At 45.8% G+C, this 25,985-nt stretch overlaps 1 protein-coding gene across 3 annotated transcripts in view; it reads right to left on the minus strand.

The window, feature by feature from the left end:
• The window catches only part of SCUBE2 (signal peptide, CUB domain and EGF like domain containing 2), a 64,245-nt gene that overhangs the window by 14,249 nt on the left and 24,011 nt on the right, over window positions 1–25,985 (minus strand). For 2 of the 3 annotated variants that reach the window (XM_036258065.1, XM_036258064.1), the window contains 9 exons: window positions 23,115–23,231; window positions 22,052–22,174; window positions 19,619–19,735; window positions 17,587–17,709; window positions 17,048–17,164; window positions 16,747–16,833; window positions 14,872–14,976; window positions 12,278–12,433; window positions 11,684–11,890 (listed from right to left, as the gene is read on the minus strand). In XM_036258065.1, coding sequence (XP_036113958.1) covers window positions 11,684–11,890; window positions 12,278–12,433; window positions 14,872–14,976; window positions 16,747–16,833; window positions 17,048–17,164; window positions 17,587–17,709; window positions 19,619–19,735; window positions 22,052–22,174; window positions 23,115–23,231 — 1,152 coding nt within the window. The remainder of the gene's footprint in view (window positions 1–11,683; window positions 11,891–12,277; window positions 12,434–14,871; window positions 14,977–16,746; window positions 16,834–17,047; window positions 17,165–17,586; window positions 17,710–19,618; window positions 19,736–22,051; window positions 22,175–23,114; window positions 23,232–25,985) is intronic. The other variant, XM_036258066.1, reaches the window with a different exon arrangement.

A 25,985-nucleotide genomic window follows, 5' to 3' on the forward strand; every position in this document is an offset into this window, starting at 1 on the left:
ACAAAAATGTCTTTTCATTATCACTCCATAATTTTTAAAAAGGAGGCTTTTTAAAAATCATGGTAAGCCAAAAGAAGCCACATTGCAAATATCATTTCTACAATTAAATGCAGTCAAGCAATAAGGGTCTACTCTAAAGTCTAAGTCTTAAATTGTTTGGGTTTTCTTTTATATTCACATATCATTTTTATTTAATTTTATGATTTTTAAAAAATTAAAAGTGAACCAAACTCTTGCTTTCTTGGCAAACAACAGTACAATGAGTATGATGCAGAGCTCTGTGGCAGACCAGCTTACAATTCCAGACCTATTCTCAAATGCAACCCTATTGGATAATGGTTTCCATAATTACTCTGGTCTCAGCTCATCTCCTCCGAATAGCTGGGCTGAATTATGTACTAAGAATTCATGGCTTTTTATCCTGTGTCCCACCTGACTATCCCGGTGCCTACAGCAGACAAGTAAATGAGAATAATCCCTTCACACCTCTAACAAGCCGACTGTCATGAGACTGGCAGAAAGTTAAGAAAACTTAGGCTGTCTGGAACCCCTCCGGCCCAAGACATTTCCATTCGGGAACAGTTGTTTTCATAACATTCATTCACCGAGACTCTAGGTCCTAGAGGGAAAGTGGCCATTCATGGCAATGATTGCAACAGCCCCATTAATTAGAACTCAGAGTCAGGTGTGGTCTGTTCTGTTCTGTCCTCGTTCCTCGGGCAGAAGCTGACCCCTCCACGGGCTGCAACAACGGCCCTGGTCCTCACTGAAAAGACTAACTGGAGGGGCTCCTGGGGCTCTGGGGTCCAGTCCTCCTTAGAACTATTTAAACTCCCCAAAGCCTTTTCACAGTTACTTTTTTTTTTTTAATCCTCATCCGAGGACATTTTTTGTTCAGATAGAGGGGGAGGGAGAGAGAGGAAGAGAGAGAGAAACATTGACGTGAAAGGGACACATCAAGTGGTTGCCACCCACACGACCAACCAACCAGGGCCGGGGACAAACTGCAACCGAGGTACGTGCCCTTAGCGGGAACCGAACCCGGGTCTCTCAGGACCGCAGGCCGACGCTCTAACTGCTGAGCCAGACCGGCCAGGGCTTCACGGTTACATTGTGAGAAGCCTCACAACATCCCACATCTGTTGCAATTTCCTAACGCGCGAAGGGCCGGGGAATGCCCCTCGGGCTGCCCTGCGGAAAAGAGGTTCTTTCCTCTCCCCGTGGAAGGCCCGCGTCCCATAAACAAACTCACTGTTTCCCTTTTCCTTCCAGAAATCATTCAGGCCAAGCACCTTCCGCATTAAGCTGTTTCTCTTCACAAGGTAAAAGTGAGCCAAACACTGACACGTGACTGAAGCGCCGTGAAGAGCAGCCTGACGTCAGCTCCGCACAGGTGCGAGGCCCGGCCCGAAGACGGCTCCCTCACGTTCCGGTTGGTTCCTTTCTCCTCCGGCAGCCAGCGCGCCTGGCCGCCCCAGACAATGCGGTCCATGCCCCCAGAACCCTTCGTGATCGCAGCGAAGCTTTTGTGTGTCTTCAGTGACCATTAAAACCCCATTCTCAAATCCCACACAGCTGTTTTCTCCTTCTCTTGAAAAAAAATACAAGGAAGCTTTTCTGATGCAAAAGGGAGAGACCAGCGGGACCAGGATTAATGGCGACAAAGAGACCTGAAGGCTTGCCCTCTTTCAACACGACCGCCTTTGAGTGTTTCCGGCTATGGACAAACACTATGGCGTCCCTGAGGCTAAGATGGTGAACCTAATAAAAGAGGTCACTCTCTGTCATCTGACTGTTTCTTAAGAACCACGGCTTGACTTCTGAAGGAAAGCCACAAGCAGCCCCCAGGGGTTCTCAGGGTGTCCGGGCTGAGCTTTGTCACAGCTCAGGGGCCGTGGTGCTCCAACCAGTGCTGTGGCCTCGGGATACGAGTTTGAACCACTTTTCAGTGAGACTTTCGGGATAACAGGAGCAACCTCTTGGGCTTGATTTGTCATGGCTGTCCAGGTTTTTGGTGTGTGCTCAGGTTTGCAATTTGAAAACATGCTTCAAATCGGGGCAGAGACAGGAGCCAGCTTGACACCTTCCTTGCAGGATTCCCCAATGTGAGCTATGTTCCCTTCACGCCTAGTTAACTGGAGCTGAGATGTCGCCTCCTTTGGAGTGCCTCTTTTGCCCTCAGTTTAAGCATTTCCCCAAAGATTTGCCCTTTGCCCTCTTTTCTCTCAATGTTGGCAACTATCCCTGGGATTTCATCTGTTGCCCCTCTGAAGATTCATTTACTCTTTCATTCAAGGAAATACTGAAAACTCACACCTTTATAGTCCATTAATACTTGACAAAGAAGGCAAAAACATACAATGGGGTAAAAATAATCTATTTAATAAATTGTGTTAAGAATATTGAATAGATACTTGCCCCCGCCCCACATGAAAGTAGACCACCTTCCTACACCATGCACAAGAAAAACCTCAAAATGGATAAAAGGCTTAAATGTTAGACTTGAAACTGTAAAAACCCTAGAAGAAAGCATAGGCAATAAAAGCTCAGGCATTCTTGTAGCAATATTTTTCTGATATAGCTCCTCAGGCAAGGGAAACAAAAGAAAAATAAACAAATGGGACTACCTCAAACTAAAAAGTTTTTGCACAGCAAAGGAAACCATCAACAAAATGAAAAGACAGCCCACTGAATGGGAGCACATAGTCACCATTACATCTGATAAGGGGTTGAGATACAAAATTCCTAACATAAAACTCACACCAAAAACAACCCCCAAACAATCCAGTTTTGGAGTCACCAGCAGGTGGTGGTGTTTAAAACTATGGCACTGAATCAGGTACCCTAGGAGAGTGTGACGACAGAAGAGGGTGATAGAGGACTAAGCCCTGGGATACCCGATACGGAAAGATAAAAAATTAGAGGGTAACCAGCATGGAAAATACAAAAAGGAGCAGCCAGGGGGCAGGTGGAGAACCAGAAGTGTTTCCAGAAAGAGTGACCACGGGTGTCTGAGTGAGTGTTGACAACTGGATTTGGTAACATGAAGGTTGTTAGAAATCTTGGAAAAAGCAGTGTTAGCGGAGGGGCTGAAAACGAAAACCAGATTGGCTACAGTTGAGGAGAAAATCGGAGGTGAGGAAGCAAAGACAGTGAGTTTAGACAAGTCTTTCAAGGAGTTTTGCTCCACACAGGATCAAAGAATCAGGAGAGAAGCATGAAGCCAGATGAGGGGTTATTTGTTTTTTTTAAGACAGGAGACAGATTTGTGTGCTGTTGGAAATGATCTCGTAGAAAAGGAGAATTTGGAGATGAGGGTGGTGGTTAAGTGGGAGAAAAGCAGGAGCAACTTTAAGAAGGTGAGAGAATGGGCTCCAGAGCCCAGGTGGAGGTGCTGGCCTTAGGCAGGAGCTTGGGCTGCTCCTCCATTTGAGGAGGAGACAAGTCAGGGCGTGTGTGGACAGATGCAGGAGGGTTCATCTGGACATGGAGAGATGAAGTTGTTTTCCTAGACTCCCAGATGCCCATGGACGTCTCTATCTAGAAGTCTTGTTACAGCTTAGGTTCAACTTGCCCAAGGGAAATGCTTCGCTTTCCTTCCCTGCCCAGTCCTTTCTACCCTTCTGGCTTCACTCTTTTTATAAATGCATCTCTACTCTCCCAGTCACCAAGACTCCAACCCTTGGAGTCCAAACTGCGGTTATTTTCCCGGACTTCTCTCCTCCCTGCTCCAACAGTCAGCTGTAGCATCCTACAGGCGTGTCCCTGTTGTCCGTCCCCTATTGTTCATCCCCGTGGCACTAATGTCCTTTGATCCTCACCATCTCTAATGCAAATTACGGCAAACACCTTCCAACTCTTTGCCCTGCCTCTCTGCCTCTCTGCCTCTCCGCCTCTCCGCCTCGGCTCTGCTGCACCATCACACTCACCTCTCCAACGCGCTTCCTTGGTTGGCTCTCTCTAGGGCTCAGAAACGTCTTTGACTTGACTCCCTGCACTGCTCTCAGTGTGTTTGACTCAAAGCCCTGTCTGTAGTCTCCTTTTCTGTATCTGAGTTCATTCTTTCTCATGCCCTCTCAAGAGCCTATTTTTTTCTGCTTTTCCTATAAATCTTTTCTGATTATTTCTTCCCCAGTGACCACATTCATCTACCCATTCAACCAAGCCACAGGCTTTTTCTCAGTGCCTCCTGCATATGAAACAGGGCTGGGTGAGATGAGCGACATATGGGAAGTAAGTGCCAGGAGCAGAGGCCAAGTCAGAAATCTCTGAGTTCATCCCAGCTCTTTCCTCCTCTCCATCCCCAGTTCAGTCTATCACCACATGCTGCTCATAGTTCCTCCCAGATATTGCTCTAATCCATTGCTTCTTTCCTACTCCATCATGGCCTTCATGTTCTCAATATTTCTTTCTTTTTTTAAAAAAATTATTGATTAGAGAGAGAGAATCAATTTGTTGTTCCATTTATCTATACATTCAATGGTTGCTTCTTTTCTTTTTTTTTATCCTCACCCGAGGACATTTTTTTCCATTTTTTTTGTTCAGATAGAGTGGGAGGGAGAGAGAGGGAGAGAGAGAGAGAGAGAGCGAGAGCGAGAGAGAGAGAGAGAGAGAGAGAGAGAGAGAGAGAGAAACATCGACGTGAAAGGGACACATCAAGTGGCTGTCACCCACACAACCAACCAGGGCTGGGAACAAACTGCAACCGAGGTACATGCCCTTAGTGGGAACCGCACCCAGGACTCTCTGGACCACAGGCTGACTCTCTAACCACTGAGCCAAACCGGCCAGGGCAATGGTTGCTTCTTGTATGTGCCCTGAAGGGGAATAAAACCCTCAACCTTAGCTATTGGGACGACACTCTAACCAACTGAGTTACCCAGCCAGGGCCTTCAATATTCCTTATGAGAAACATTCAAAAGCTCCCAAATTGGTTTTTCTGTCTCCAGTCCTGACCTCTAATGCAGCCACAGAGATTTTTCTAGAATACAGATATGACCCGAACGCTCCCTGGCTAATTCCTCCAATGGCACCTTGCTACCTAGAGAGAAAGTCAAGGCTCCTTGGCAACATATTCAAGGTCTCTCATGACTTGAAGTTCTTTCCCCACTGGCCCAGTTGCCCTCGGCATCCTACCCCGCACTCCAGGCTTAGTAAGACCGAAAAGTCAGAACTCCCCTGTGCACAGCTTCCTGTTCTCATTCCCCACGGTTGTTCACCACTTGAATACTCCTGTCCATTTATGAGTCCTATGCGCATTCTTCAAACCCAGCTTAGGCTTTCTCTCTTTGGGGAAGGCTTCAGACTCTTCCCTGGGGGCACTAAGTGCGACTTGAGGGATGGCGTGTTATTTATCCAGGCCTCCTCAGCACCCACCACAGAGCTGGCCCACAGAGTGTCCTCCATATGGGTGCAGTGTGCGTGAGGTAATCACAGGGCACAGGCTAACCCAGGAGAGGTGAGTTTGGAAACGTAGGCTCTTGAGTCAGATCTGGATTTGAATCCTGACTCTTCCACATACTTGCTGGGTGACATTGGATAGATGGCTTACCTCCCTCAGCCTTTGCTTCCTTATCTGCATCATCTTTAGCTCAAATGTCACCTGCTCTGAAAACCTCCCCTGTATACCCCATGGAGAGGAACCCCTTAAACCTGATGGCCCTCTCTGGTGTTTTTTTTAATCCTCACCCGAGGACATTTTTCCATTTTTTGTTCAGATAGAGTGGGAGGGAGAGAGAGGAAGAGACAGAGAGAGAGAAACATAGATGTGAAAGGGACACATCGAGTGGCTGCCTCTGGCACGACCCAACCAGGGCCGGGGACAAACAGCAACCGGAGTACATGCCCTTAGCGGGAACCAAACCTGGGTCTCTGGACCGCAGGCCGACGTTCTAACCACTGAGCCAAACCGGCCCTCTCCGTTTTATTATCTTCATGGTACTTAAACTTCTGAAAATATCATTCTTCTTTACTTTTCCATTGTCCCTCCCTCTTTGTTGGATTGTGACCGTCACCACAGCAGACCCCTTACCCATTATATTCTCATGCTTCATCCCAAGTTCATAGAGTGGCACAGAGTGGCATCTCAATAAATACTTGTTGAATTAATTTTTCTCAACTGCTGCAGAGGAAAGCTACAGCTGTTACAAGCTGAATATCCTGGTCTCTAAAAAACCCAGGCACTAAAATACTTCCCAGTTTGCCAGTTGCCTGGATTGTCTTTTTAAAATCTCAGCAAGTTTTAAGAATAATCAAATACAAAATTATATAGAGTAGCAATATATTTCTTTTTTAAAAATATTTTTTATTGCCCGGCTGGTGTGGCTCAGTGGTTGAGCGTCACCCCTTGCACCAAGAGGTCGCCAGTCTGATTCCCTGTCAGGGCACATGCCCAGGTTGTGAGCCAGATGCCCAGCAGGGGACATGCAGGGGGCGGCCAGTCAATGTTCTCTCTCATTGATGTTTCTCTCTCTCCCTCTCCCTGCCTTTCCCTCTAAAATCAATAAAGAAAAAAATATTTTTTTAAAGACTTTATTGATTTTTAGCAAGAGAGGAAGAGAGAGGGAGGGAGAAAAAGAAATACTGTGTGAGAGTGGAGCATCCATAGGCTGCCTCTGCACACCTCCACTGTGAATTGAGCCCGCAGCCCAGGCATGGACACTGACTGGGAATCGAACCAGCAACCTCTTGGTACATGGGACCATGCCCAACCAACTGAGCCACACAGGCCAGGCTGCAGGTATATTTCTTAATTTGTTTCCTTATGAAAGGATAAATAGCTATGAACAATAAACAGCTAGAAATCATGTCACCATTCATTTTTCTTTAGCTATTAAGCATTTTATGAATTACAATGGAGCTTAAGGAATTTGTTCTTTGGAGAATATAATCGCTGTCTCTTTTTTCCCATCTTGTTAAAATTGATCACAGATGGTACAAAGGTCACCTGCAGAGCAGGCTGTCCCCAAAGCCCTAAATGCCAAATTAATGAGAGTTTACTATATAAAAATGATTGTAAGAAAGTATTTAATTGGTCAGAAGTGACTTTTCTTGGGTATAACTTGGCAGCTTAAATTTTATTTTTTAAATGGTAGTGGAAAAAGAAACAATTCAATGGAAAAATAGGCAAAGACTATGAATATTCTCAGAAGAAGAAATCCAAATGGCCTCAACTATATGACAGAATGCTCAGTTTTACAAATAATCAAAGAAAAACAAGTTAAAATGACTTCATCATTTTTGCTTATCAGATTTGCAAAAATTAAAAAGATCAGTGAGAAATGACCCACATTGCAATAAAGTGGGGCAATAAACAATCAGATACAGTGTTAGCAGGAGTATATATTAGCATGGTGTTTTTGGAGGGTAATTTGACAGTATCTATTAAAGTTTTAAATATGCATGTCCTTTGACCCAGCAATTGCTCTTCTACAAGTCTATCCTTTAGAAATATTGGCCATGTGCACAAAAAAGAATATTCATGGCAGCATTGTTTATAATAGAAAAGTTACGAATAATTTAAATATCCACCAATAGGGTGGCAATAGATGGCTATTTAGTATGGTTAATAAATACTAGTGTCTTTAAAAAGAACTAGGAAGCTTTAAAAGAAATAAGTTGCCACGGTTGGTTTGGCTCAGCGGTTCGAGTGTCGTCCTGCGGTCCAGAGAGACCCAGGTTTGGTTCCCACTGAGGGCGCGTACCTCAGTTGCAGTTTGTCCCCAGCTCTGGTTGGGTCGTGTGGGCAGCAGCCACTTGATATGTCCCTTTCGCGTCGATGTTTCTCTCTCTCTCTCTCTCTCCCTCCCACTCTATCTGAACAAAAAATGGAAAAAAAATGTCCTCGGGTGAGGATAAAAAAAAAAAGAAAGAAAGAAAGAACTTAGCCCTGGCTGGTGTGCCTCAGTTGGCTGGAGCATCATTCTATGTACCGAAGGGTCACGGGTTCAATTCCTGATCAGGGCACATACCCAGGTTGCATTTGATCCCCAGTTGGGGAGCATACAGGAGGCAACCAATCAAGGTTTCTCTTTCACATCAATGTTTCTCTCTCTTTCCCTTCTTTTCTCTCTAAAATCAATAGAAACATATCCTTGGGTAAGGATAGAAGAAAAAGAAAGGAGGAGGAGGAGGAGGAGGAGGAGGTTAGAAGAAGTTAGCGCCTCTATCACATGGAAACATGTAGTGATCTACTCTAGTTAAAGTCCCTTTCATGTCGATGTTTCTCTCTCTCTCTCCCTTCCTCTCTCTCCCTCCCACTCTATCTGTACAAAAAATGGAAAAATATCCTCGGGTGAGGATAAAAAATAAAAAAATAAAAAACCCACATAGCACTATTCAAATTATATTGATATAGTTTTACATGTTTTTTTCACACATAAACCTATAATCTATTTTCAACACAGCAGCCAAAGATGTCCTTTTAAGACAAAAGTCAGAACTCTTACTCCTCTACTCACAACCCTTCCCTGGCTTCAAAGTCGGTGGTCCTCGCCACCACTTCCGTCCCCCAGGCGAACTGGCTCCCGGCTACTGCTCTGACTTCTTCCTTCTCCCCTCCTCAGCCCTCACTGTGCTGACCTCTCTCCAGAGCCTCAGGATTTTGAACTTGCCAGTGCCCTTGCCTGGGACTTCTCCCAGATATCCACGGCCTGCTTCCTCCGTCCTTCACATCTCTGCCCAAATGATTTTGCCAGACCTTAGTCCTTAACCATAGTCTACATTTCGGAGAGTACACACCTCCTCACCTCTACTCTGTGCCCTGGCACTTTCTATTCCAGTTCCCTGCTTACCTGTTCCTCACACCCCTCCACAGTCTGCCACATGGCCTATCTCCTTATCTAGTAGGTGGTGGTCTATCTCCCCGCTCTGGCCTCGTACCCTCCGAGAGACCTGAGATTTTTGCTCTTTGGCTTCATTACTGGATTCTCAGCACCGCTGGTAGTACCGGGCACACAGAAGGTCCTCCATAAATATTTACTGCATAAATTTCATTTATATGTGCATAAACACAGATTTTGGAAAAATACATAGCAAGTTATTGACAGTGGTTACTTCTAGGGAGGGGAGTGAGAGCTGAGGGGAGAACTTTCACTTCTACTGTGTACATTTCTGTACCCTCTGAAACATGCACTATTTAGATAATTAAAAACTAAATAAAAAATATTTTAAAGGAAAAACACAATGGTTCCATTTCTCCTTCTAGGTGATTTAAAACACTTTTTTGAACTCTCTTCTGCAGACACTGAAAATAATTTCTAAAAAGAACTATCTTAGGCTTGTATCTACGGTATGTACCATCCAGAGTTCAGAAAATACCAGTAAGCCTGGTATTTATGAAGTGAAGTTCTAAGACCATCGAATAGACCAGGAATATCACACACACACACAGACACACAGACACACAGACACACACACACACACACACACACACACTGTGGCTTGCCTGTGCCATGAGTCTGCTGGGTAAAAAGCCTGTCTAATGCACACACCCAACTGCTCCTTACACTGATTTCCTCCCTCCAGCAGGAGGAAGGATTTTCACTGGTAATTCTTTGTGCTGTTCCCTCTACATGGTAAAATCTTTAACACTGCTGTCAGGGTGAACCTGGTGTGGTCCCATATGGACTACAAAATCCATCTGTTGCTAGAGGGAGTTCTTGAGACAAGACACATTGCCTCCTTCAGCAACAAATCAACCTAACTTAACATGACCAGTATCTCAGGACACATTCACACACACACAACAGCTACATAAACCCCATACCACGTGCATTTCATAAGTCATGGTCATGAGGCCTCTGTTAAGTAACTTCTGAACATTTATTTCCCAGAAGCACACTCATGGTAGTACTGGTAATACTCTCACTGGGAGCAGGTCCACAGGGCCCTTGACACTAGTTTTTCCTGGATTCTTAACTGGCCACAAAGTCTCCCTGGTGAGTCCACCAGGCCTCTCCCTAATTGGGGAAGGGGTGCAGTTTAGCTTTGAGGGGCCAGGAGGAGGCCCAGCCTGCCCACAACCTGAGACTTTCTGCAGCTCACCCTAGAAAGTAGGACAGCGACAGCCAATTCTCATCACCATTTTGGTACAGAAACTGGAACTCTTTGACTTTTAAATGAGAACAAGTTAACCAGCTGTGTTGTTTTGGCTTCTTTTTTTTTCTTTCTTTTTAAGAGAGTCAGCTGGAATAAAAGTCAAGACCATTTGAGAACCCGCCTCTGCTGGACAGTTACACCTGATTTTACATAATTTTTACTACTTTTTAAAAAAAATTCTCACCCAAGGATATTTCTCTATCTATCTTCAGATAAAGTGGGAGGGAGAGAAAGGGAGAGAGAGAAACATTGATGTGAGAGGGACACATCGACTGGTTGCCTCCTGCATGACCCCAACCAGGGCCGGGGTCGAACCATAACCGAGGTACATGCCCTTGGCTGAATCGAACCCACGACTCATTGGTCCATGGGCTGATGCTCTACTGCTGAGCCAAACCAGCCAGGGTGATTTTTACTACATTTTGACAAAGCAACCGATTTGGGCTGTGGGGCTATTGCTGATAATTCTCCTGAATGAGTCTTTGCTCCTTCAGAACCACTGATTTCTTACTCCTTAGCTCAAGCTTCATTTCTTGAAACTCATTATTTTAATGACACTTCAGAAAGGACATCAGCTTATTCTGGAGGGATCTGGTTATCAAAATTCCCCTTACTTGGGACCAGAGCCCGGGCTTTGGGGTCAGCCCATCAGTGTGATCTTGAGCAAGAGAACTGAGCCCTCTGAGATCCAGTTTATTCATCTGTTAAATGAAGATAATAATACCTACCTGGCAAGATTCCTGTTAGGATTGAATAAGATCATGCAGCTACAGTGCTTAGATGCAATCCTGTTCTTGAGACAGGTGAGAACTCGATAAATCATTACCATTATTACTATAAAGTGGGACTTCCAATTTCCTACATCTAAGACTTTTCAGATAGAATCTCCCATAATTGCTCAGAACAGTCTCTCCAAACAAACACATCTCAAGACTGACCACCACAGAACCTCTTGCTCAGGTCCCTCTTGCCTAGAGCTTCGGCAGAGGAAGAGGATCGATGGTGCTCAAACGCTGGGTCTCAAGTTTAATTCATACTCATCCCCCCACATCCATGGAGCTGACACCACGAGGAACCTTGGGCTGAAGCTCAGGGATCTCATCAGGCAGCTGAGCCGCTCCCAGTCTGGCCTCTGCCCAAAATTGTGAACAGGAGATTGTTTGTTGCCATCATCAGTCAAGCTAGAGATAAGAAGGGAACTGTGACAGTGGGGTGTGCAGAGGCTCTTAGTGCCTTTTACCTGCAGTCCTGCCCCAGCCAGGGGACCACAGTCATCTGAAGACCACTGACCCTCAGATCCTAAAAGGACAATACTCCTTCTTCTCAACCACCCTGCCTCTTCCCTTCTGTCCCTCAATTCAACAAACATCTATTACGTGCCCACCACAAGGCCAGGTGCCAGGGAGCTCCGGGTCCAGCAGACATGACAGACACCACCATGAGGTTCCCAGATGAATGCATGGCCAGGGTGTTCTCCGGAGTGAGCCCGACAGGGAAGGGTGGGCCAGACTTTTGGTTACCTTAGTGTGCATGGAGCTGAAGACAGTTCTGTTAGCAAGAATGTCCTGGCCAGCAGGCCACTCACCACAGTGGTTTCCTACGTGGCTCTGGCCAACTCCACAGGACTCTGTCTGGCGTTCGGATGCTCTGGGAGACTTTTTAGCCACTTCGAGGTCCATGCCTGAGAGTTGGAGGTGAAACTGCTCTCTGTGGGCAGCCTTCCGGAGTGTGCGGATAGCTTTCCGGAGCCTCTTCTCTGTTCGCTTCACGGTGCAGTTCAGATCGCAGGAAGCTACAGAAACGAGAGGGACAGCAGTGGGGGAGGACGGCGGGCTGCAGTGGGGGAGGATGAGCGAACCGACTGCAGGACCCCGCCTCCCCCAGTTCCCTGTGGTCAGAGTGGGAAGAGACCTGGAGCTGAGCACCTAGCAGGCTGGGCAGCATTGGACACGAACAGAAATCTGTTGACCAAAATGGTAGCTTTGGGTTTTCATGAAGTAGGTAAAATCATCAGGTTCCAAACCAATCCAGTTTAGTTTGGGGGTGAGTAAAACAGGAGATACTTCAGTGGTTGCACTACGCCCCCTACCCCCCACCCCAGAATGATGAGAAGTGAAAAGCAAAGGAATAAGGAGCGAGCTGTGAGAAGCCAGGCACCGTGGACTGTTTTCAAACCAACCTGTCACCTCCTTTTGGTTAGTTTCAAGCTCAAACTCAACAGTGATAAACATTTCCTTAGTGGCGCTCGGTCGGCCTGGGGCTCCTGGGACTCGCTTGCTGGAGCTGCACGTAAGGTGTACGTAGTGGAAGCTCTCTTTTACTGAGCTGTGCTTCTCTGTATGAAGAAACAAAACCATCGGAAGCCAAGTTCCGGCAAAGCACTCGGTGGCGCATTCGCTAGAGCTCAGTAAACATTTCATTAAAACAACTCTCAAGGGACTAAATGATTAACTCCAGATGCCAGGACGTTGAAAGCCCTCAGCTTGGAGTATGATGACATTTCAATTTTGAAAAGCCAGCACTGCCTCCTATATAACTTAATGATTTAGCACTTGGAAATCACTTTCATGGATAAATGCTGGATGTTTCCGCCTGAGCAGCCACATGGCGTGGCAGACAGGAACCAGGGTGGTCTTGCATTCCCGACCGCTGGTCTGCTAAGGTGCACTTGTGTTCTCACAGTTGGTTTCCTTAAAGCTGGACTGTGATGTGCCAAGAAGAGGCTGAGACTTCAAATAAGGAACGAGCACAGGAGTAGAAAGGAAACCAACTCTTGCTTTCAGGCAAACTGACCTTGAGGAAATTCCAACCCAAAGGCAAAGCTGGAACGCACCTCAACAGTGATGTCTCATTTTGAAATAACCAGCAGCAATATATGGCACAAAGAATCAACAGAACCAGTGTCATGAAGGCATCTAGGATGGGAATGAAAGTGTGGGGTAAGGCAGGGCTTTGCACATCCCTGTGCCTGGCTTTGGCTGTCCACTTCCCTCCATGGCTTCCAGTGAATCTTTTAACTAATGATTGCTAACCTGAACCAAAGAGCTGGTCCACATGTCATCCACACAATCGATTTCTCTCTACATTAAAGTCTTGCTTTGTTGAACTGATATATCAAATGTATCATGTTCTTTAACATTACAAGGATGTTCAAAGCTCAACAGTTCATCAGGAGCCAAAGGAAGAAGGAGGCCAATTCAATTTGCCCTCTGTGTATTTCCCCTAAGATCTATCTTACCTTTTCAAAAGGCTCACTTTAAATCTCAAAGTTAAGAGAGGTTTGTTTTGAACCTTTCTCCCTTTCTATTTTCAATTTTTTGTTTTGAAATAAGTTTAGATTTACAGAAAAATTGCTAAGATACTACTGAGAGTTCTCATATACTCGCTACCAAGTTTTCCCTGATGTTAACTAACATCTTCCATTAACATGTACATTTATCAAAACTAAGAAATAGACAGTAGTACAACACCGTTAAGTAAACTAAAGACCAAATCTGTTTTTATTTTTATTTACTTATTTTTAATCCTCACCCGAGGATATTTTTCCATTTGTCTTCAGATAGAGCAGGAGGGAGGAAGAGAGGAAGAGAGAGAGAGAGAGAAAGAAAGAGAGAGAGAGAGAGAGAGAGAGAGAAACATCAATGTGAGAGAGACACATCAATTGGTTGCCACCCACATGACCCCAACTGAGGCTGGAGACAAACCATAATTGAGGTACATGCCTTTGACCAGAATCGAACCCGGGACTCTTTGGTCCACAGGCCAGTGCTCTACTACTGAGCCAGACTGGCCAGGGCGCTCAGCTATTTTTAAATAAAGCTTTTCCCTACTGATTTAAAAGTATAAATACCCACTGTGAAGAATTTGGAAAATGCAGACAAAATAATTAAATCACCAGTCACCCTCCTGCCCAGATATAACCACTACAAGTGATACGGTGAGTTTTCTTTTTTTCTACCTACCTTTTAAAAAAACAACAGCAATATGGGTTGTATTAGATATACAAAGTGTTACTCTCCCCTTTTCCATCTTAGCACTATAACAAGAATATTTTACTATGTCATTCAACATTCTTTGAAACATATAATTAACAGCTGCATACTATTCCTTTAAATGGAGGTACCAAAATTAATCTTGGTTAGTTACTTAAAATAGGAAGCCCAAAGTGACTACAGTGAGCTTTATGTTTATTTGTTTGTATGATTTGTTTTGAAGGTAGATTGGGGGGAAAAGCCTCCCTTATACTTGAATTCAGATTTTTTTTTAATCTCTGAAATGATTTCATGAAACAATACTGGAAATGTGGTCTGGGGAGAAAGAAGAGTGCTGGGTTCTGCTCTTTTCAGTACGGCCAGTTGGATGGTATTTGTTCTGCTGAAGCCTCCAGAAACGAGATCCAACAGGAAAGCTGGGTATTATATCCTTGTCCATCAAAGAGCATGCTTTCTGAGCCAAGCCTCTTTTCATTTCTTTGGCTTCTATTTCAAGCAAACTTGAAGATCTAGAAGATTTAACCCAATCTGATCACAAAGTGCGAATGCATCTGGAAGCCCTTATTGATGGCTGTGAGCTCACAGGTGTCCCCAGAGCTTCCCTGTCTGTACCTCGCACAGGAAGCTCTGCAGTCTAACCCAGAACTACAGCGGGTGCTAGGCTGGGCTCCTCTTCCGCCTGTGAGGAGAGTCCTTGGAGATTCTGACCTGTTCGAGCTCGTTACGGCCCCTTTCCCAGCATTGCAGGCAAGCTCCCTGCGCTGGCCACCTGATTCCATACCTGGTAGTGCTGGTCGCAGACCCTCGGGAAACAGCTCAGCCTTTTGCAAACTACACTTGCCTTCATTTAGCTTAAAGGTTACACTTGTCCTGACGATGGCGATATCTTCAGAAAGAAACAAGTGAGAGATGTTACCTTCAGAGGCACAGGGATGGAAACACCAGCTGGGTAATGGCTGGGTCCCACCGCACACTGCATATTCTAAGCCCCTCTCTTACCCTGACACCCAGAAAGGTTTGGATCATGAGGTGCCCCTCACCCTGGGACTGGAGACACCGGGAGCTTCCTCATACACTTACTCCTCCGTCTGAGAGGAATACAGTGCTCAAATATAAGCAAGGGAGGGCCCCAAACAACCTCAATAGTAAAATAAAATATGAGGTCACTTTTGTGCCTTCCCAAGAAAGACCAAAATCCCCTAGTTCAAATTTGGACAGACTGCTGAAGAAAATGGGGAAGGGCAGGTTCTTCCAAGCAAGGCCGTCCTGGGAGGACAGGGCTGAGAGGCCACCAGACTCAATGGCACTCAGTGAGCATGGCCAGATTTTCAGGATCTGGGCCCCCACTCGGAGGCCTCATGTGCAAAATTCCGCTCTTCCCCCACGGTCTTATGCTAGGCTCTGGAGCCAAAGACTAGGACTCAAACTCTAGCTCTTTGACGTGTAATGAGAACTTAATCTCCCTAATTCTCAGTTTTCTTATCTATAAATAGACATCATTATGGTACCTACATTACCAAGCTGCAGGGATGATTAAATGAGATAATGCAAAAAAAAAAAAAAAATGTTTAGCCTACTATCTGGTACAGATTAAGAACTGAATAACTGTTAACTATTTGCTTGCCCATCCTTGGGCTGGCCTAAATCTCCAAGCGAGCACCACGGAGGGGTTTGGTGAGACACACCTTGCCGTCTGCTCTGGCTGGTCCACATGTCAGGCAAGAGGAAGTGTATAGGACAAGGCTTGAGACTCGATTCAGACTGCCTGTTAGAGTCCTGGCTCCACTGCCTCTTACCTGAGCCACTTTGGGTACATTATTTCACCTCTCTGAACCCCAGTTTCTTTTTTTTTATTTTTATTTATTTATTTTTGTTACAGATGTTACCCCCCTACCCCCATTGACACCCTCTTCCCGTTCCCACCCTCGAACCTCAGTTTCTTTAGTGAGGATAAAAGTAAAATTGTTCCAGAGGATTGCAATGTAGATTAAATCAGCTAACACATGGAAGACAGTGGCTGGCATATTTTAACCGTTTGATCCATAGATGCAAGCTATTAGTAGCCTGCTTTGGGTTTCTAGCTTTGCTCATATATGTAATATGGACATCAAGAACCATTTGTTCATTCAGCTGTTCTCATGACATATTACAGAGATGTCTAAATCTGGGAGGACAAGGCTTCCTAAAAGCCTGAAATTTCATTCTTTGTCTTTTGACAAAGCAGAAAGGGTTCAGGGTCCTTGCTCCGGACAGAATTCTTGCTCCCCCTGCCATACCTATGCCTATCTCCACCAGCGCCAAGTGCCCCAGGCACACTTTCCCTCTGGACCTTTGAGGTGCTCTGGGGTCCAGGGAGTTTGGGAGACCCGAGTCTCCTGGTCCCAGAGCTCTGCAGGCCTCTGCCCAATATGATGACCCACCAGGGCTGATCACAGAGCCATCCAACACACAGTGGACACAGCAAGTGTCTGCCACATGGTAAGTCAGATTTCAGGCACCAAGGCTGCCGGTGAGAACAGCCTGTATGTAACACGCTCATGGCATGGAGGAGATAAAGAGAAAAGAGAACAGAGCCAATGCCCAAGGACAGCACCCCCAGAATGAAGCCCGTTGAACACGGTGAGCCCCAGAGAGGACGCACAGATTTGGTAATTACCCCCAAAAGCAGAGTCATTTGACTTTTGCTGTTTGTTCCCGAGAGGAGGGGAAGAGCCGCAGGTGACAGAGTAGGCCTCTTGCAGTCCTGACAGACAGAATGTGGATCGTCAACATGGGAACAAGGTTACCGTCTCTCCTGGCGGCAGCTAAAATCATCCCCCACCCCGCTCCACACACACCACTAGAAAACAGCCAGCATGTGGGGTCTCAGGGGAAGCCCTTTGGGGGCATCTGACACCTGAAGGCCAGGAAGGCCTGGCCCTGGCACGAGGACCTGCCCCAGGGGTGGGACCACTCACCTGAAGAGAGGTAAGCGCCAGACTGACATCTGAGGAAGCACCTGTCTCCTCCACCACTCTTACCGCAATGCAGGGACACGTGGGGTGACACACCAGTGGGCAGGACCCCCTTCGCTTCTAGACAGGACAAAATACAGACACTCACAGAAAGAGAAGGGCACTTCCAGGTGTGACAGGGACAGCTGGGTCCCGTGCACCAAAGGCCCCGAGAAAAGAAGGTAGAGCTGACACCCAGCATGGAACACAAGACGCCGGGCACTGTTTCCCACCAAGCTGAAGGAGTTCCTTGTGGGCTATTTTTCTCATGCAGAAGAGCAAACAGAAGCGAGTTCCATCCCACGCAGAAACACACAAGGCAACACAAAGAGCCTGCAAAGTATCTCCTGTTTTTGAACCATTGAAAGAGTGGCAGCTACAGCTGAAGGGAGGAGAATTCAGGGGAGGGACGGTCCGCCCCGCTGGGGCCGATCAGACGTGGGAGAGTGCAGCTGGGCCCGTGGGGAGCCCGCTGCTGGAGTCTGAGCCACGGTGCCCCTTACCCACACAGTCTTTCTTATTCCAGTGGAGCTTGTATGCAGAGTGGCACCGGCATTCGTAGCTGCCCACTGTGTTCACACAGACCTGCTGACAGCCTCCATTGTCGATGCTGCACTCGTCAGTGTCTGGGGAACAGAACACGCTCCTGTCACGGCAGCCCATCCCTGCCCCGCTGGCACTGTCCTTCCCTTGAGGACGCGGCAAGAGGGGAGTCACGTGGTTGAAACTCACTTAACAAAGGGCAGAGGCCAACTGCCTTTAGGATGAGTACCTGGCACCAGCTGACCCCACTCACCACTCCGTGAATTTCCTGGCATGAGCCTCACCAGGACTGTCTCATGTTCCATTCTTTTTTTTTTTTTTTTTCTTTTTTTTTTTATCCTCACCCAAGGACATTTTTCCATTTTTTTGTACAGATAGAGTGGGAGGGAGAGAGAGGAAGAGAGAGGGAAACATAAATGTGAAAGAGACACATCGAGTGGCTGCCACCCGCACGACCAACCAGGGCTGGGGACAAACTGCAACCGAGGTACATGCCCTTAGCGGGAACCGAACCTGGGTCTCTCTGGACCGCAGGTAGACGCTCCAACCGCTGAGCCAAATTGGCCAGGGCTCATGTTCCATTCTTGACCAAACCATTCCCTAATCAAGGACACTCAGAAAGGGTCACACTCGACTTTCAGGTGTCCAAACTCAGATGCTGCACAGGCTTCCAACTTAAAACCTCACCATCCTGCTGAGCTACATACCAGGGGAGACAGACAACTAGGAGTCCCCACACCGGCCAGTTCATGTCCTCGAAGGGTAGAGAAGGAAAGTGACCTGCACTAATCTCCGTCAACCTGAGACTGATTCCAGGTCAAAGGGGACTCTAACTAGAACCCAGACACACATTCGTAGTCAAGGAATGTGCCCATGGGATTTCTCGATGGGTCAGAAGAGCATGTTTTAGCCATGCTGAGAATCGACTGAAAAGGAGGGGAGAGAGAACACTACAGCAAATCACTGATATCCATTCTTCTTTTTTTTTTTATCCTCACCCGAGGACATTTTGCATTTATCTTCAGATAGAGCAGGAGGGAGAGGGGAAAGAGAGAGAGAGAAACATCAATGCGAGAGAGAGACATATGGACTGGTTGCCACCCACACAACCCCAACCGGGGTCGGGGACAAACTGCAACTAAGGTACGTGCCCTTAGCAGGAACCGAACCCAGGACTCTGGTCCGTGGACTGACGCTCTAACGGCCGAGCCAAACTGGCCAGGGCAATATCCATTCTTCTTAAGCACAGGACACAAAGATCCAGCAGGAAGTATTTAGGCCAGTGGTTCCCAAATTCTCAGAGCCTCAGAATCACCTTGGAAGCCCCAGATATTCTGAGTCAGAATCTGAATCTATGTCCTCAGATTGCTGAAAGAACCTGATGATCAGGGATGCAGAGTGGGAGTTATTTGGTGCCAAACCTGATTTTTGCCATAGTCTTCTTGACCATAAGGACAGATGACATTAGGACATGTTGCTACATGGGCACAGAGCAGAGAGATAAAGTCAATGGTCCAGCTTCCAGCTCAAAGACCTTCTTCAAGACCAGCTCAAAGGGCCTGGACAAAGCTTTGCAGTCCGTTCCTACACACAGCAAGGCTGTGGAATTGTTGGTTCCCTGCCAAGCCTCTCTGAGGACTGCAACTTTACTGTCTGCTGGGAAGTGCCAACAGATAGGGGATCAGCTCCTGAGAGATCCTCCCATTCTCTGAATATAACTGCACCGATCAAGTCAGTAAAGAATTCACAGCTGAAGAGCTTAGCTCTTCTCTCTGCTCCATTTCACACTTGACGTGTTAAAGGGATAAATGGGGGGAGATTTCCCTTAGCAGATGCTTCCCTTCAGTTGGTGGATTCAATTCTGCTGTATAGGGACTGGAATGTCCTGTTCATCCCCCAGTGTAGGCAAATTGGCCCTGATTTGGGGAAATCTTAGGGTTAAGTCTTCTATGGGCCCAGTTGCATCTGACTCCAGAGGGGCATTCTGCTCACCTCCGCAGTGGGTAAAGCCATAGAGGGTGTAGCCTTTGTTGCAAGCACATGTGAATGTGCCAGGGTGGTTGATGCAGCTGTGTTCACAGGTCCTGTCCAAAGAGCATTCATCCACATCTGTAATAGTAAAGGGAAAGGGGACCTGAAACCAACTCTGAGGGCTGCGAGGAGAGAACACGTTACCGGGGACAACAACGCAAACAGAATAAAACATTTCCTGTCGGCTCTCCCACTCACTGGTGTTGAAGAGAGTGTTGAGCAGCCCACAAGTATACTCACTGCCAGGCCCCTTCTTTCCAAATCCTGTTGCAAAGTGCACTTGCCTAAAAGCTCAGATGTTCTCTCTCACTCAGGCTTATTTGCAGGGCTGATTAATTCAAGATATTTAAATGAAGCCAAGTGAGATAACAACCTACCTAAAAAGGATTTATAAATGATAAGAGTGCAGCCTATACATTAGTACTGTTCTATTACTCTTGGTAAAACAGCAATAGTAATTCTATAAGCTAGGGCAAATCGAAAGGAGAAAACACTTGGGCTGGAGATAAATCTGGTCCCTCTCTTTCTGATCTGTCCAAGATGAGTCTTCTGGCCCCAGAAGGGCAGTTGACTCTGCGTTTTAATGTCCCCTGCACTAAAAGGATGCATTAGCGCATCCTCAGTAATTTCCTATTGCAGACACCGAAAAGTGGTGTTTAAGCTCCCAGCTGGATCCTCTTGGCTAATCCCTTGGCTTTGCTCCTCCCATCCTGGCTCAGTGAGGAGGCATCCCTGGCTTCAGCTGAGGTCCTGAAACTAGACTCAAGACTGCATTTGTCGGTCTAATCACCTCTTCTTTCCTGGCCAGGTCCTCACATCTTCCCTGCAGACTAGGATCTCAGCGCTTCACTTCCTCAGCTCTTTGGCGGGCCTGACAGAGTTATGACCTGTTTCTCCAGGTGGATAAACCCGGGCCAGTGCAGAACACAGCGGAGCCAACTAGACCACTGCTAGACCTCGTTTCAACACAAAACGTGCCATGAGAAACTACATTAATAAAAAAACAACATTTGGAAGGGACTAGAAGAATTAAAAAATGAAATAAAAAGGGCAGATCCATGCAACACCTCTTCTTCCCTAGCTTTTCCCAGAAATCCTGGCAATTTCTTCAGTAAATTTGTTCTGTGCAAATATTTGTTCCACCAAGACCGATCAGTGAAAAATGAGAAAAAGTCTCTTTCTCCTCATGTAATTAATGTCACTCTGAGTTCTGTTATTAACATCAGCCAGTTGTCGAGAAAGCAGACTCTTCCAGTAGCTGATTTTGGCTGTTCATGACAGGCTTGTGCTTTGCCAAAAATAATGAGATCACTTTTCTAATTCCTTTTTAATGTGTTTACACAGCTTAAACAGTATTTCTTGCTCTATACATTATAAAACAATATGTAGAACAGCAAATTTGCTTTCCAAGCTAAATAAATAAAAACCACGCAGCAATCATCTGGAATGAACCCACTGAATTTAGAGGGGACTATGTTTGAATTGTCTGACAAAATATGTACTAAGAAGAAACATCCAAGAAAGAAACTTAATTCACACTGTAAGGTTAAAAAAAGGTAATCTTACATCTTTAGTATCTGAAGTAAAGTCAGGTATTATTTTCTGATTTTGATTTAATTCTGGGATTTCTAACAAAATTGTTAGACCATTCTTATTTCCAAAAATGGAGCAGAAATAAATAATAGCAGATCTTTTTGAGCGCTCCTTCCTGAAAATATAAATGGTACCCCCTACCCAAAAGAGCTTTTCACCTCAAACAATGATTAATATAACAACTGCCACCAGAGAAGCTCCCTGTTGCACCCCTTATGTGGGAGGGAAGCATCCGAGAAGAGTCTGCCAGCTGCCCAAGGCCCGACCAGCCTCTCCCCCGCTCAACCCCCTCCCTCCCTCTCCCCAAGCACCAAAGGCCGGACCTTCAAACAAGGGCTACAAGGAAGAGACCAACTGATACATGAGCTTGATTATGGGTAGACCCCAGCTTTTAGCTGGGAAAAGGTACGTTAACTAAATCTACACATTTTGCCACCAAATTTTGTTATACAATCCATAACATTAAAGGAAATTTAGAAAAATAAAAGTGTTCATAATCTCAACCTAATACAGCCCTGTCTGCATTCTGCGATCCAACACGTTTCTAGCAGAGAGCTCTGCTCTTATCACACCAGATGGGTTCTCTGAGGTGTTCTCTGATCATTTACAGCTTAGTTTCCTAACTGTACCTGGGAGCTACATCAGTGACTTTCTTCTACCTAACAGGTGAAATCAGCGAGGCACAGGTTGGAGGTGGGATTACTGACAACTGAGAAACCCAGCAAGCCAGTCTCTGCCAGTCTCGTCTTCTCTGCTCCAACCAGCGGACACTGCACAGCACAGCTATGTTTCAGCACATACCTTGGCAAGACTTCTCATCTGTTAATAATTTAAATCCCTTTTTGCAGCTGCAGTCAAAGCTGCCCACGGTGTTTTTGCAGAAATGATCACAACCTCCGTTGCGAGTCTGGCACTCATCAATATCTGTAACACGCAAGCATAGGCAAATCAGACAGCGATACTTGCCTCATTTTCCACAAATCCCCGAAGTACTATTGTGTGAGCTTCATTATTTTCTGAAACAGAAACAGACCCATAGAAGCATTTATGAATGTTCGTTGATGCTTTTTGTCTTAGACTTGTTTTCTTGCCTGGCTTAACCAATTTTGAAAGACAAAAGCCTAGTCCCCTTGAGAACCCTGACTCACAATACCCTTGACCAGAATTAAGAAACAATCTATGGGAAAGAACGATGATGTCCTGTTATATTCTCATCCTGGCCCTGCTCTCTCAAGATAAGGTGGTTCCCTTTGGTATGCTTTCCATTCCAGTTTAATCATTAAAGTTATAAGGAAATAGAACATTTGTTTTGGCAAATTACACAATGATCAAATAGCCTTAATGCTTTTAAATGATTCCTGATACTCAAATTAATCTTATCTGTTCTCAGTTTCATCTAGTAACTGCTTACCTACTTTTTATCATGTTGAAGAACTAAGCCTTTGTAGTCTTGCCCATGAAATACTAGCAGGTCATTGGGGTCTCTATTCATCAGTAAAAGTTCAAGGTACAGTTATTCATTAAGTTCTCTGGATAACAATCTTGGCTGTTATTTACATAATCTCCTGGCTGTTATTTATGATAGGTTGATATTATCTCCTACAAATGTTCTTGAACTTCTGCCTTTTTCTAATAAGTCCATTGCCTGATATGAATTATTTGATACTTGTGGAAGCTGACCTTCTCAACAGTTAGTGTAATTACGCTGGTTCTAATTAAGTTCACTCAATTATAACTTTCCACTAGCCCAGGGAAAAGCTTCCATCAGTATGAATCATAAGCAAATCTGGAGTCACTCTGGAGGTGTTGGGGGAAGAGCTGTCCCTATCCCCACACAACAGCAGCATGGAGAGGCTCCGGCTACCTTTACAGGTCTTCCCATCCAACTGGAGAGTGAATCCTATGGGACAACTGCAATGAACACCTGTCGAGGTATCCTTACAGGTGCGATCACAGCCTCCATTGTCGACAGCACACGTTTCTGACAAGGAGGTAAGAAAAGGCAGTTAGCTTCCTAAAGAAGTGCTAATACAGCTGAGAGGAGAGGGATATTAGTGTAGTATTAATACTTAACAAAGATCATAAAAGCCAAGAAGCACGGTAGGACCTTCGCAGTTGTACCCTCAAGTCTCTGCTACCAGCAGATGAGACAGAGGGGGAGCGGGTACAGCTCCTCCCACCCATATAAATAAGTGGCATCTCCCAGGGAAGCTGACAGGGTGACCAGAGAGGTAAAGAAGCCTCTCTCAACCTGCTGAGCTGATTGGAAGCCACTAAAACTTCCCTTGATCCCCAGCCAGTGACCTGCTAAGTATGACATGCCTGGCAAGCGAGATGTGAATACAGAACAGAGAAAACGGGGGGTGGGGGAGGTGCTCCTTCCTTAATCTTGAACTCTCTCCCTTTAACATGAATAATGGGCAAAGCCAGAGAAAGTAAGCCTCGCCCACCCCAACCATTCCCTGGTCGCAGACCAATGGCTTCTTCCTTGCAACTGCCAGTGGATTTAGATTAGAAGTTGACCTTTCCCTGGGAGGAGAAAGAGCTGTCAGAACCACATGAAACACCGGCCACAGTTGTTCGATCGCATCTACATAGATGAGGAACAATAAGTAAAATAGCCTTGTAGTTATTTCTGCATTTCTATGATTATTGCGGGTAACAGACAAATGCTCTCCAGCATTCATTCAATTGTCAGCCTGCAGGCATGCGGAAACCTGACTTAGTTCCACAGCTACCGCACTGGAGAGCCCGGGGACACGGCGGAGTTCTAAGTGAATATGACTGATGGGACATATGTGTTCATCTGCTTCCTCTCCAAACCTCGCTAAAATGGTTTTTTAAAGTACAAATCCTCAAGGACAACAAAAAGAGAAGACACTAGGGAAAGGAGTCAGATATCCGGGAAGTGGCATGTCAGTGAAGGACAGCCATGGCATGGCAAAAGCTCACCCCTAGTGGGCTGCAGAGGCGGCGCCCACGAGTGGCAAGCCCACGTGAACCACTGAAGCCCAGAAAGGCCCAGGAATTGGAAGTACCAAGTTACTCTAGAGGAAGCAGAGAGGATGGAGTTAAAAATTGGAAGACTGAACTCTGGCCAGTTTGCTAAGTGGTTAGAGCGTTGGCCCACGGACCAATGAGACCTGGGTTTGATTCCAGCCATGGGCACCTACCTCGGTTGCAGTTCATCCCAGGCCCTGGTTGGGGTCATGCGGGAGGCAACCAGTCGATATGTCTCTCTCACGCCGATGTTTCTCTCTCCCTCCCTCCCTCCTACTCTATCTGAAAGATAAATGGAAAAATATCCTCAGGTGAGGATTAAAAAAAATAAGAAGAAGACTGACTAAGAGTCTGTATAACAAGCAGACAAGCCCCCAGATTCTCTCCTAAATTCCACAGTCCGATGACCACCCCCTCCTTATTGGGCTGCAAGAGAGAAATGTATTCTGGAGAAGTGGGACCAGAGAAGAACTGGACTCAGAGCACCAGGAATAGCAGAGGGGGCAGGGGAAGTACTGTCAGTGAGTCTATACCCTGAAAAGAGAGATGGCAAATCCTCATCCCCCTCTCAGCTTCCACTGGCAGACCAGCCTATGTCCCCTCAGCAGGAGATAGAATGATTCCTCTCCAGATGAACTGATCTGCCCAAATGAAAAGGCCTACCTATACTGGCATTTGAGGAGCTCTGAATGAAGTGGTTCAGTCACCAAGCAAAAAACCCACCAGCTAATAGAATAGCCAACTGGCTTTTTAGTATTTCACTATTAAATATGAAAGTCCACCAAGAATCACCAGACATTTCCGTAAACACTCTAACATGAAATAAATATACCAAGTCAATTGAATAGGGAATGGAGGAAACAAAGATAATACAGGAAACAAAAGAGAAGTTCTAAAAAAACCTTATAGTTCATTTTCTCAGAGACATAAGAAAAGTATCCATGAGATAAGAACAGGTTCTTACAACATAAGATCAAAGTAAGCCCGGCCGGTGTGGCTCATTGGTTGAGCGTCGACTCATGCACTAAGAGGTCGCTGGTTTGATTCCCGGTCAGGGCACATGCCCAGGTTGTGGGCCCGATCCCCAGTTGGAGTCATGCAGGGGGCGGCCAATCAATGTTCTCTCTCATCTATGTTTCTATCTCTCGCTCTCTCTAAAATCAATAAATACAAAATAATAATAATAATAATAAAAGATCAAAGTAAATTTTAGCCCTGGCTGGTTTGGCTCAACAGTTAGAGTGTCAGCCTGTGGACCAGAGAGTCTTGGGTTTGGTTCCCACTAAGGACACATACCTCGGTTGCAGTTCATCCCTGGCCCCTGTTGGAGTTGTGTGGGTGGCAACTAGTCGATGTGTCTCTCTTACATCGATGTTTCTCATTCTCTCTTCCTCTCTCTCTCCCTCCTGCTCTATCTGAAGATAAATGCAAAAATGTCCTCGGGTAAGGATTAAAAAAAAAAGAAAGCAGAAATTTTAAAAGAATCTTGTAGAAGAATTGGGGGTGTGGGGAGAAAAATATCCTAGAAAGTAAAATAAAAATATAAAGAAGAGAAAAGAGAAGAAAATTAGAGGATCGGTACAGGAGTTATAACAGCCAGCTAATAGGAGCTCCCGAGGGAAAGAACAGAGAAAATGGAGTGATGAAAATTATCAAAGAAGAAATATGAGAAAACCTCTCAGACCCAGGGGACTCAAATGTCCATTCTGAAAAGGCCAACTGAGTGTTCAGCGTA

The sequence above is a fragment of the Molossus molossus genome, unplaced genomic scaffold, assembly GCF_014108415.1.
Source record: "Molossus molossus isolate mMolMol1 unplaced genomic scaffold, mMolMol1.p scaffold_m16_p_13, whole genome shotgun sequence".
In the NCBI taxonomy this organism is placed as follows: domain Eukaryota; kingdom Metazoa; phylum Chordata; class Mammalia; order Chiroptera; family Molossidae; genus Molossus; species Molossus molossus.